Source organism: Takifugu rubripes, chromosome 22 (assembly GCF_901000725.2).
Source record: "Takifugu rubripes chromosome 22, fTakRub1.2, whole genome shotgun sequence".
Lineage (NCBI taxonomy): Eukaryota > Metazoa > Chordata > Actinopteri > Tetraodontiformes > Tetraodontidae > Takifugu > Takifugu rubripes.
The window spans coordinates 7,929,003-7,940,968 of record NC_042306.1 but is presented as its reverse complement, the minus strand read 5'-3'; the positions used below and the strand labels follow the sequence as shown (position 1 = coordinate 7,940,968).

Below are 11,966 nucleotides of genomic sequence, written 5' to 3'. Positions count from 1 at the left end.
ATTGACACAAAGTGAAATATATCTTATGTGTTGCTGCCCTGATTTTCACATTCTGGGTGCATTTTCATAGAGATGCCGCACGTTCTCGCAACAAAATCCTTTAAATGATAGATTTTACTATCTTTACTATCTAAACTCAAAACATCATAACATGACTGACCCAAACCTTTTTCCACACCTTCTCAGAATCATCAGCATTTTAACACACATTTTGGGTGTTTTTTTTTAAAAAGACCCTGTTTAACACCAGCAGGCATAAGAAAACCAAAGAGCCTTGTAGATCAAAAGATGCTGATAGATCCTTTTGATTGGGATCAAATCCTGGCAGAAATGGTGATCTTTCTGCACTATTCACCCCCACTGTTCTCTAGAATATTTGTTTGAATTAACTTTTGTAGGGTGCTAAAGAAATGATCATATTCACGTAACTTAAACCACATTTTAAATGTATCAGGTCAGTTTTTTCCCTTTTGTTTTTGATTAAAACATCTTTTTTATATAGTGGTAAAAATAGTCCAGGCAAGGCGTGTCTTTTTCAGCAATAATTAACATAATTACAGTTTGCATGATTCATGAAATCTGGTCTGTAAGACATTAATGTGAACCTACGTTAATCTGCTGACCTTAGCAATTATCGCAAATCTGTGCTGCCGTGGTGACAGGCGGAACAATGCCTGCTTATATGTTAAAAACTGTCATCACAAACACATATTGTTGATATGAACCAGCAGCTGCTGGTCGATGGTTGCTTCATGTTCCAAGCTTATGATTTAGAAAGTCTTCAAACACAACATGCGTGTTTATCACACACACTCCCCTCTCAGACAGTGGTGTCTGGCTGTCAGCTCAGATTCTGTCAGCAGCTCCAGGGGAGGGCAGCCATTTTGAATGCAGGCGAGAGCTGAGCGCACACAGAATAATGTCCTGCCTTTCGATTTCACCTCTAGATGACCTGAGACATTAGCTCCAAACTCTGAATCGCTTCCTCACCAGAAACTCTAATGTAAATAAAAGAGAAGCCTTTTAGGCCTTTAGAACACCAGCAACAGCGGTTCAACATTCTGCTCGGGGTCACCGCACCGAAACACACATGGAAAAATGTTACTTTGAAGATAAGAGCAAATCAATTTCTTATTTTTGACCAGTTCATGTGAGAAAACTGAGCGATATAATGCAGACAGTCCCGCACCATCCCAGTGACTGATGGACGACACTGAGGTTTTCATTTATCACTGAAAATCTTTATAGTGCACTAATTCAATTCTAAAATAAGATCAGAATTACATATAACCCACTTTTCAAACCTCTAAGGAGGTTTTATGTCACCATTGGTCATCAACATGGTTGAGATTTGATGTTCTTCGGCACTGCTCTCCTACCTGATAACGGCGTTAGTGAGCTCCTGGAGTTTGACAGTACAGATTCTTTTTACTACTAAGTGCAGTACAGTGAAATCATCCACCACATGACCCAAATCACTCCTTACATGTCAATTATGGGCCAGTAGCCAATCATCCAGATTTGATATTCTTTGGCAAACTGAAGAAATCTCCCCTTGACTAGAACCTCAAGCAGTCAGTGAACCCTCAGTCGGTCTCAGTTTGGTCTGGAACACCCAGCAGCACGTCAATCACTGGGCTGCAGTTAGGACAAGTCGCTAGTTTCATCTTTGACTCCAACATCTGTGTGTGCGTGTGCAAACATCTGGCAGCTGAGGATTGAAATGGGTATTTTCCTGTGTTGTCAGACTTGGCTGGAGTTTACTCCGGCTAACACGACAGTAATGAGATGTACGGTAAGTTGAGGACGGAGGAGTGTTCTAAGAGCTTCACAGGTAAAGAATGAGGTATCAGCCAGGTTTGGTTTCCTAGGCGAATATGATTCACTTTTATTAAAAGCATCATAGCTACAATTCATCATACATGATGTCTCCAAAAACAAAAACACCAAAAAAAGAAAAACATTTACATGGTATGTCTGTAAACTTCAAGGCTAGATAAGAATTCTGAGGTAATGCTCTTCAGCTTGCTGGCTAAAAGTAACAAAAAGTCCATTAAAAAAAAAAAGTAGCTAAGTAATAAAGGTACCTGATTATTTTAACTCTTTAACACCAGTGCATCAACAGGAACAGAGTGAGACAAATTTGATTGCAGTACTTATTTGCCCTCATTTACAGATTTTGTTTCTCTATTCACACAACACTTGTGGTTATTTATATTGTGTGTGTGTGTGTCCATGTATGTGTTGGGACAGTGAAGTTGGAACATTCAAAAGCTGCCTTGGTTATTGCTGTCTCAGCAGTAGTGAGGAGAACAAGGGTCCTACCATGGATCTGCTGGCCTTGATGAGATCACGTATGCTAATAAGACCAAGCTGAGCCAAATGTCTCTATAGGACTTTCAAAAGTTTAAAAGTGTTGTGGCGCTCTATTGGTCTCCGACACCTGAACTGGCCTTGGGAAGAGAGACAAACCAAACACCACCGCACACCTTGAACAGCTTCAGCCAGCAGAGTTAAGCTTCAGAAACTCATGACTTTGCAACTGTTGTGTGTCAGTCAGGCCTGACAGTGTGTTTGACTAAAAACAGTCTTTAAGAGAAGGTCACTAAAGAGCAGCACTTTTGTCTGAAACTACCTGGATATGAAAAACAAACAAACAAACAAAAGAAATGAATGTGGCAGCAGACAAGGAAAAAAAGTCAACCATCTTGTGCCTTGAAACAACACATCCTGTGTGGCCTTAGATCGATTCACAGAAACGTCCCCAGAGTCAGCTGGTTAAGATGGACCAGTTGGAGGGTCCAGTGGCTGGCCATACCCTGCTCCTGAGCCAAAGCTACAACACTAAAGGTGTGAACGTTTCAAAATGGAGACAGTGTGGGACTGGGTTAACAGTACTGGATGAGCATGCACGTGGGTGGGTGGGGGGTGGGTGTGGGGGTGGGTGTGTGTGTGTGTGTGTGTGTGTGGTCATTGTGTGTGACAGTTTCAGGCCTCCTCATTCTACTTGCACTGATATGCGAGAACTAAACCACTGTTCTTAGACAGAACAGATAAACTTCATCACCCACAATCCACCCTGCAGCAGTCAGACAGACAGTTGGGTTCATTATAATATCCGTTTCCTCCCCTCACTAATGAGATGCCACCAAAACAGCCCAGACGAAGAAGCAAAATACAAAATAAAGATCTGACAGCTGAAAGCAGCAATGATGATAATAATAATAATAATAATAATAATAATAATAACAACATTAACAAACAATAGTATTTGAAAACCGTGAAGTCCTATTGGAGGAAAGTGTGGGCTGAGCAGAGAGAGAGGATTTTCCCTGACTACACTATTGATCATGATACACCTCGTCCTCTCGAACAGCAAAAAACTGGCCAAACATAAACAAGAAGGAAATCAACAAAACCTGTGGGCATTTGTGGTAGAGGTGTGTAAACATGGTGAAGCGGGAGGAGGGGGAGCCAGAGGTGAGGAAAAGTTCAAGGCCAATAACTTCAGTCACTCTTGTCCTTTAGTGGAGATATTGCTTCCTCCTCCTCTACAATCCCACCATCCTCCACCTCCTCCTCTGCCCCCTCCTCCTTCTCCTCACCCAAGTCACTCTCTCCACCTCCCTCCACCTCCTCTGTGCTGCCCTTTTTCTCCTGGTGTCTTGTAGCGTTCGCAGTGGCGAGGTTGCCTGCAAGTGCCCCTGCCATGGCGCTCTGCAGCTCAGCAAGTGTGGTGGGGGTTGGAAAGCCAGGCAGACTGAGACCCCCAAGACCTGGCGGAAGGAACATGGAGGGGTAAAGGAGGCCAGGTGCCATGGTGGACAGGAGGAAGGGGTTGAATGCCAGTGAGTTGGCAGACATGCCAGCAGCAGCTAGCAGGGCTGCCGCATCCCCATTGATGGAAGCTTCGGCCGGTGCATCGGCTGCTGGGACCCGAGGCTGGGTGGTGACGGCATTACCAGGTTTCTCAGCTTTCTGGGCACCTCCATCTTCCATCTTTTTCTCCTTACCATCATTTCGCGCAGCCTCTTCTTCCTCATCTTGCACCTTGTCACAGTCATCACTGTCTGCTTTTCGCTGTGCTCCCCTTTTCCTCTTTGAGGTCACCTCATCCTTGCTCTCCCCCTCTACCGTTCCATTGGTATTCCCTGATGAGGCAGCTGTAGTGGCAGAGTTGGAAACATCGGTGGGGACTGTGGCTAAATTGCCACCCAAGAGCCCACCTAGGCCAAACATGTTGGGGAGGGCCGTGGCCATGTTGGGCAAACCTCCCATACCAGGCAGCATGAGGGGCAACATGGTGGCGGCTGCAGCACTGGCAGCGGCTTGCTTGGGATCGTTAGTTGGTGGGAACGCCATCAGACCAGCAGCCAGCTGGAAAGACTGAAGGCTCTGGAGGGATGACAGGTCCATCCCTCCAAACAGACTGTTCAGTAGCAGAGGGTTGATGCCTCCTGCACACACACGCAGACACACACACAATTAATTGATTTTAAGACAATTTTTCATTACACATATATTGTGTACACAAACACACAATACTTGTATACCAAATTATAACCCTAACAGAGGTAAGTAGGCTAGATTCGCACCGATACCTGCAGATGAGGCAGCTGTAGCCAGCGATGCCTGGGCCGCTTGAGCTGCAGCGGCTGCCTGAGCAGCCGCTGCTGCCTTCGCGATCTCTGATTTGGGTCGACGGCCCCGACGACGAACGCCCTCTTCTCTGACTACAGGGCCAGTCAGGAGCCGGTCAAACATGGCTTCAGGCAGGAAACCCTGTGAAAAGGTGTTATTTTAGTGAGTCTGGCATCCTGTTAATATTAACGACACATTAAATGGTAAGATATTACTGACCGACTGTTTAACAATATCTGTCCAATCAGGGGCAACAGAAAATTCTGGATTGTCCAGTAACCACCTGGGAAGCTCTTTCATTGGTGGAGCCATGGCCCCGCCCATCTGAAGGCAGAATGAGATCATCAGTATGACTCATCCTGGATTGTAACCTGCACAGATGCTATGAATGCTTGAGCTCACCTTGCGTCCATTGCGTCTGTTTACCACAGGAACTCTCTCCTCACCAGTAAGTGTGTTGATGTCAATCTTGTTGGGATTTCGACAGCGATGGCGCTTCTGTTTAGGCTTTGAAAACTGAGACAGCCGTAAGTCGTCGCTCTTCTGCAGAAAAACAGAATACGTATAAAGCAGGTTATATTATGAGATCACTGTGCCTATTACTACGGCAACATTCTTGGAGAGAAGTTTATAAGTAAGAACCAATTATGCAATTAAGAAAGAAATTAGTATTTAGTAAGAAGTATTTAGTATTAAGGTATTTAGTAATAATAGTATTATTAAAACTGATGGAATAAAAGTCTAAAAATCAGTCAAATGTCTGTCACACATGTTAAGTGCCACATAATCGTGACATCTCTAAATGCGACCTTAACAAGCTCACAAAGCTTGAATGTAAATTATATCGTTTCCCTGCAATAGTAATAGTTTGAAAGAACCTACTGGTGTGAATCCTGCCATATCCATGGTGTATGTTGGATGCTGCCTCAGCCAGTCTCCCAACTCCTTGCTGGACACTGCTGGTTCTTCCTCCTCTAAACCTGCAGAGGCAACAGATCTGGTGCTGAGGCTCTGCTCAGGCACAGTGAGGGATGCATGTGACCCCTGGACATCCTCCACACCCAGGACCTTGGTGTCCTCAGAGTCATCCTGAAAAAATACACATACAGTGATACCTGGACAAGTTCAACCTGGCATGAATGCCTCGGTGTTCCATTCATACCCCTGCTCCTGCTCTCTTGTTGGCCATAAAGAGGAGCTCCAGGCCTTCCACATTTTTCCTGCGACCCCGCCTTCTCCTCATGGTGGGCAGGTCGGTGTCCAGCGCACCATTGGCTCTGTCAGTCGAGGACGGGGACTGCTGCAACAGCTCCATGTGGGCTTTAAGGGACGGGCTTGAAACCAAGGAACTGGAGAAGCCAGCCAGTGAGGGAGAGGCTTTGTGGTGGCGCTGCAAACCCTTAAAAGTAAAACACCTTTAGTCATTCAACTTTCCGGGGGTTTGGCTAGCGATGCATTCAAATTCCTCCATAGAAAAGCATGTACACAGGTGTGTCAAAAAATTTAGGCCCACAAACTAGGAGTCAAACCGCAACAGAGCTCTGCCTTCTGTACATGTGAAGTTTGTATGTCTGGGTCTTATTTATGGTCTTTCCTAAAAAAGATTTTAAAATTAAATTCACCCAAATGATAAATTAACAGAGAATTAATATGTCATAACTCATATTTCCAACTCCATTGGATAAAAACAAATAGATAAATGAAATAATGCTGTAAATAGAGCTGTTGTGGGGTCAGTGCTGAGCGTCAGCTCCTGCTGGCTTTTAAAGTAACACTAAATATTGACAGTTCTATTCTGTTCAGTTCAATTCTATCATAAAAGAAAGCAGCAAAGCGCCTTCTACCCTGCATTAATGAGCGCAAATACCTTGGTCAGGTCCATTGCTTGGGTTTGGGACTCTATGGCAGCATGGCTTTCCCTTAACTGAGCCACCATCTCCATTAGGTTCCGCCTCTTGGCCGCCCTCTCTGCCTCAATTTCAATCTTTCTCCTCCTCCTCCTTCTCTGTCGAGGTACTGCCAGGCTCAAAGCGTCCTCCTTCAACATAACATCAATTCATCAGAAAAAACTGTCCTTACTCACTCACTCAATTGTAAAAGAAATTAACTGACAGAAGATACTCACGTGAAGCTGAGGTGACAGTGTTTTGTCTTCACTTGCACTGTACAGTGTATTGACACCCGCCATTACCAGATCAGCTTGGCTCCGCCTCTGCAGGGGGTTTTCCCCCACTGCTGCCACTCCAGTGGTTGCTGCAGAGCCATGTCCCGGCAACAAGTTACCAGGGAAGTCAAAAATGTAGCGTCTGTTGATGGGCCACTTGCCCTTCATGACAGCCTCACAGATGTTGTCCATCCTATTGATCATGACTCGATCCTAAGAGACATGATTTGGTTAATGAAAAGAAAGATTAGTCGATGTTTAGATGTTTAGTCTAGTTTTCTCTGACTTACCTTTGGCCAAAAGGAGAAGCCATAGGTACGCTCCTGTAGGACCTGAAGGGCAGATGTCTCTGGTAGGTCGTCAGGGCAGAAACCATCTCTGGTCTCATTTTGGGCTGATGTGCTCACGGACGCTATGCTCTCCTCATCAAAGTTCTTCTGTTCTGCACTTGCTGGGTGAAGACAAAGCAAACAAACACTCATTCTCTCACTCTTGGATTCATGTGCATGTTTTAATCAAAAGGGAAATCATGACAAATTAGCCTTTGATGTGTTCCTTACTTTCAGCCTGAGAAGACTTCTCTGATTTGTCATCTTCGTCAATCCTCTCCTCATCTTCTTCCTCTGGAGGTTTTATTGTGTCTGCTGACTTTGGAGACTTGGAGGTGTCGACATCGTCCCTCTCCTCTGAGTTTGGTTGCTCTTTAGGAGAGGAGAGTTCTGGGACCTTGGTGGTCACCACCTCCTGTTCGCCAGAGGTTTCTGCAATAGCGGTCTCCATCTCAACAGCCACGTCTCCATCATCTGGTGCCTTCACAGTCTCTTCATTAGGCTCTGGTTTCTCTTCCTGCAATTCCACTCCAGTGAGACTTTCCTCAGCCTTCAACAGCTTTGAGGAAGCAGTTGTTTCCTTGTTCCCTTCCCCAGCTTCTCCCTGATTTTCATTTTCATCTTCATGAGTTTCTGCCTTCATATGTGGAATGTCTTCTGTTTCCATTTTTAGCTCTATTTGAGATTTTTCTTCCTCAGTCTTCACCTCTTCCTTTAACCCCTCGTCATCTTTAACTGCTCCCACAGCCATATTTGCAGCAGCTGCAGCACTTGCCAGCTCTGCAGGAGTGAGAAGGGGTGTCCCAGCACCCCCTGCCACTCCCAGTCCAGCTCTTAGAGTCTCACTTTGTCCTACCATGTAAATGCTGGAACCCCGCTGGCTGGTGAAGCGCTGGTGAGCCTCCAGGAAGGACAAGGTGGGGTCATTTAAGATGTGATAATCTGTCCGGCTTACACCATGCTTCGAAGCCCCCAGGAGGAGGTCATGATCGTGGCGACCACACTCCCACCACTCCGGGAGGTCAGGGGATGGCTGGCAGAGCTTAAGGCGCTCTGAAAGCAGGGGGTTTGGGAGGACTTGCTCTCTGATGCGGCGGAGGAGCTCTATGCGATACAGCGTGCGAGAAGCACGCTCCTCTGTGATAGGGTCAATGATCAAAGTAGGGTCAGCAAGTTCTAAGGAAACCAAGACCAAAAAGAACATGTCAGAGGATGTTGTCATCTACTACAATGATATCAAGGAGTGTCCTCTACAGCTGTGGACTCGGGAGCCTTTGTCACACTAGTTTCTGTGGAATGTTGTCTTTGCGATTAAACCCAATTGGAGTTTGTGGTAAAAAAGTTTGTTTTCATAGCAATTTTTCAATTAAATCTCAATCTGCACATTTGATAATTGTGTTAAAACAGGGATCTGATAAATTGACACGTGCTAAAGAATTCATGATGACTGCTGGAGCTACTGCTTTTGGTTTTCAACTACATAACTTATGAAGTTTTACAGTTACAGTTTTGTGTTTCAAGTCTGCTGTAGGCGTACGTAGTATTTCGCAGCATTTGTCAAATTGGATTTACAAGCAAAGTGGCACATGGAAAATCTTCCAGTTCCCACTTACCTGTTTCATTCTTGACCTGCATTCTACAGACCCGCTTGCACATGGCGATGAATGAGTAGTAGTATTTCTCCAAGCTCTCATCCGTTTTCTTGTCGAGACGAGCAAAGGCTCTGAACTGCGACCAGTCAAATTTCTTCTGTTGTGTGTCAAAGACCACTCCAAATGTGGACACAACTCGGTAGAAATCTGCCTCTTCACGACGGGTCCATCTAACAGAATCAACAATCACCACGAATGAATGAGAATGAAAAAAGTTTCCACAAAACAAACAAAAAAAAAAAGAAAAAGAAATAAGGCATTTTCCATTTTTATGGTTGGAGCAGATATACTATAATAATTTTAATGGAAAATGATAATGTAAGCAAAAGTAGCGTTTTTTCTCTGAAAAATTGAGAAAAAAGATGATAGATAGTTTGAGTAGAGTGCAATTTTGACATACCTCTGCCTCCTCTCTTTGTAATACATGCCTCCGTCAGCCATCAGAGAGCTGGCAGTCATCACTTGTGATGGCTCTGTCACGAACTGTCCACCTTTGGCAAAATAACCACTTCCTTTAGCCATATAGGGACTTCCCTCTGTCACAAAGACTCCAGTACCATCCTGGATGTATGTTGTTGCTGCTCCTGTATCTGTAACCATGGCAAGAGAAGGAAGGAAATCCCTACGTCGTCTTCTGCGACCATCAGGCCGGTTGAGTGCCTCCTGGCGGAGCTGCTCCCGGCGGTTGGAGCGCTGGTATGCGGTGATAAGGCGTCGCAGACGTGCAGTCAGAGCAGAAGCTCCAGGCCAATAGAGCCGCTCATTGGAACTTGAGGTGCCACCACCACTGGTCATACTTTGACCGTTCTCATCAGCTTTAGCTATAAAAGAGGAGGAAAGCGGGGTTGAGGAATGGCATTTAAAGATTGCAGAACTGGTAAGAGTGGACAAGACAATTCATTCACCTTCAGTTTCTCCTTCCATGACATCATCTTTATCATCTAGAGGTGAGTTTGTGAAGTCGTCCAGGTCATCTTTAAAAGGCATCCGCAGTGGCTTGTACTCTGGGTCCTCATCCTCACTGTAGATGTACAAATGAACAATTACTTACAGAAAAGCATATATTGCAAAATGTCTTTAACTGACTTCAAACTTAGTTGGCAACATAAACAGGAAAAAAGACATATTGGCTGATTAATCCTGCCATTCTTGTCAGTAAAAAAAAAATATTTCCCTGTGCTCCATAACTGAATCAAACATTAACCGTTGGCTTGGCTTGAATTATTTGTTATTTTAGTTATTTATTTTTATTTTATTAGTAGATTTACAAGGTACACATTTTTGAACATCAGGTAGTTCTGCTTTCTTTGCCTCATTTGAGATCTCAAAGCATATTTTTCTCTACATTTAGAATAACAAAGATGTTTATCTATAAAATGTATGAAAAATATTGCAAATTTGAATAAGCTGAGACTTAATGTAATGATTATTGAGCTTGATGTCTTCTATCCTGCTGTATTGTGTTATATAGCCATAACATAAAAGAATGACTTATTGAGATCTCATGACCTTATGAGGTTGAGAATACAAACACTGAAATGACCATGGAGGACATAGATCCAACAGCTACTCTCCAGTAAAAGCTGCGTTCTTACCCCTCCACACCATCTGCCATCATGTCAGCACCCCTCTGCTCAGCAGCAATAGCCTTGGCGTCTGGCATGCCCACCCTCTCCAAGAAACACAGGGCGGCGTCAGCGCGCATCGAGTTATATTTCTCATAACCTAAAAAGGAAAAGAAAAACCATGAGAAATTTCACAACTCAAAGCAGAAAGCACTGGTCATGCCAGGCTGGTTGTCAATGTTACACATAAGAGTAAAGTAGAAAGTTGAAAAAGTCTAATTCATTTTGGTCATCTTCACACAATTTTTAATGACTAATTGATTGCCGTGGATTAATGCTGTGTGGTGTGTTTGTGTTCAAGAGGATGCTCACAAAACACCATGTTTCAGAGGGTGCGTGCTTTTTGTTGTAGGTGCTCATTTATCACCATGTTTGTACGTGTCATGGTGTCTAAAAGCGAATGGGTGTGAGAAACTACATGTTTGTCCGTTGGAGGCAGTCAGGCAGAACAGATTAGAATGCGCAGATCCTACCAAATTAAGGGGGAGGGGATGGGCTGAATGAGAGAAATATGCAGGGAAAAGACTACTGGCTGGACAACACTGGCAGGACGATGACAGGACATCTTTAAGCATTTGGTTGACAACATTTGTCATTGCCCTTTTCTCCAATCACAGTTCAATCTGGAAAACATTATTCTTAACCTGGACCCAGCCTTAAGCCAAATGGTGATCATCAAGGCGGTTCTATTGGTGCATTGTTCTGTATAGTTGCACATCAAACCATAAAGGTACAGTGGTATGAGAAAGTTTGGGCACCCTTGACAATTGGCATTATTTTTATTCAATCATTGGGTGTTTTAATTCACTACTTAATTTTGATATATCAAATAACTGATGAACACAATCATATTTCAGCAGTGAAATGAGGTTCATTGGGTTAACAGAAAATGTGAAATATGCCTCAAAACCAAAAAAGGCCTGTACATAAATTTGGGCACCTTAATTGAAAAATCATATTAGTATTTAGTAGAGCCTCCTTTTGCACAAATAACAGCCTGTATGAGTGTCCTGGATGATGGTATTTTGGCCCATTCCACCTGGCAAAACCTCTGCAATTCAGTGATGTTTGAAGGATTCCGAGCATGGACAGCCCGCTTCAAGTCATCCCACAGATTCTCGATGATATTCAAATCTGGGGACTGGGATGGCCATTCCAAAACATTGTACTTGTTCCTCTGCATGAATGCTCGGGTGGATTTTGAGCAATGTTTGGGGTCATTGTCTTGTTGAAATACCCATCCCCGGCGCAACTTCAACTTTGTGACAGACTCTTGAACATTATTCTCAATAATCTGTTGATACTGAGTGGAATCCATGCGACCCTCAATTTTAACAAGATTCCCAGTACCAGCACTGGCCACACAGCCCCACAGCATGATAGAACCTCCACCAAATTTTACTGTGGGAAGCAGGTGTTTTTCTTCGAATTCTGTGTTCTTTTGCCGCCATGCATATCGCCTCTTGTTGTGACCAAACAATTCAATTTTTGTTTCATCAGTCCACAGTATCTTATTCCAAAATGATATTGGCTTGTCCAAATGTTCTTTCGCATA

At 44.0% G+C, this 11,966-nt stretch overlaps 1 protein-coding gene across 3 annotated transcripts in view; it reads right to left on the bottom strand.

The window, feature by feature from the left end:
* Nucleotides 1–1,858: 1,858 nt before the first annotated feature.
* The window catches only part of chd7 (chromodomain helicase DNA binding protein 7), a 55,647-nt gene continuing 45,539 nt past the window's right edge, over nucleotides 1,859–11,966 (bottom strand). For all 3 annotated transcript variants that reach the window (XM_029830413.1, XM_029830414.1, XM_029830415.1), the window contains 14 exons: nucleotides 10,382–10,511; nucleotides 9,692–9,807; nucleotides 9,187–9,607; nucleotides 8,748–8,956; nucleotides 7,366–8,310; nucleotides 7,096–7,256; nucleotides 6,767–7,018; nucleotides 6,509–6,679; nucleotides 5,804–6,040; nucleotides 5,524–5,730; nucleotides 5,044–5,184; nucleotides 4,861–4,965; nucleotides 4,602–4,782; nucleotides 1,859–4,457 (listed from right to left, as the gene is read on the bottom strand). In XM_029830413.1, coding sequence (XP_029686273.1) covers nucleotides 3,508–4,457; nucleotides 4,602–4,782; nucleotides 4,861–4,965; nucleotides 5,044–5,184; nucleotides 5,524–5,730; nucleotides 5,804–6,040; nucleotides 6,509–6,679; nucleotides 6,767–7,018; nucleotides 7,096–7,256; nucleotides 7,366–8,310; nucleotides 8,748–8,956; nucleotides 9,187–9,607; nucleotides 9,692–9,807; nucleotides 10,382–10,511 — 4,226 coding nt within the window. In that variant the 3' untranslated portion in view covers nucleotides 1,859–3,507. The remainder of the gene's footprint in view (nucleotides 4,458–4,601; nucleotides 4,783–4,860; nucleotides 4,966–5,043; nucleotides 5,185–5,523; nucleotides 5,731–5,803; nucleotides 6,041–6,508; nucleotides 6,680–6,766; nucleotides 7,019–7,095; nucleotides 7,257–7,365; nucleotides 8,311–8,747; nucleotides 8,957–9,186; nucleotides 9,608–9,691; nucleotides 9,808–10,381; nucleotides 10,512–11,966) is intronic.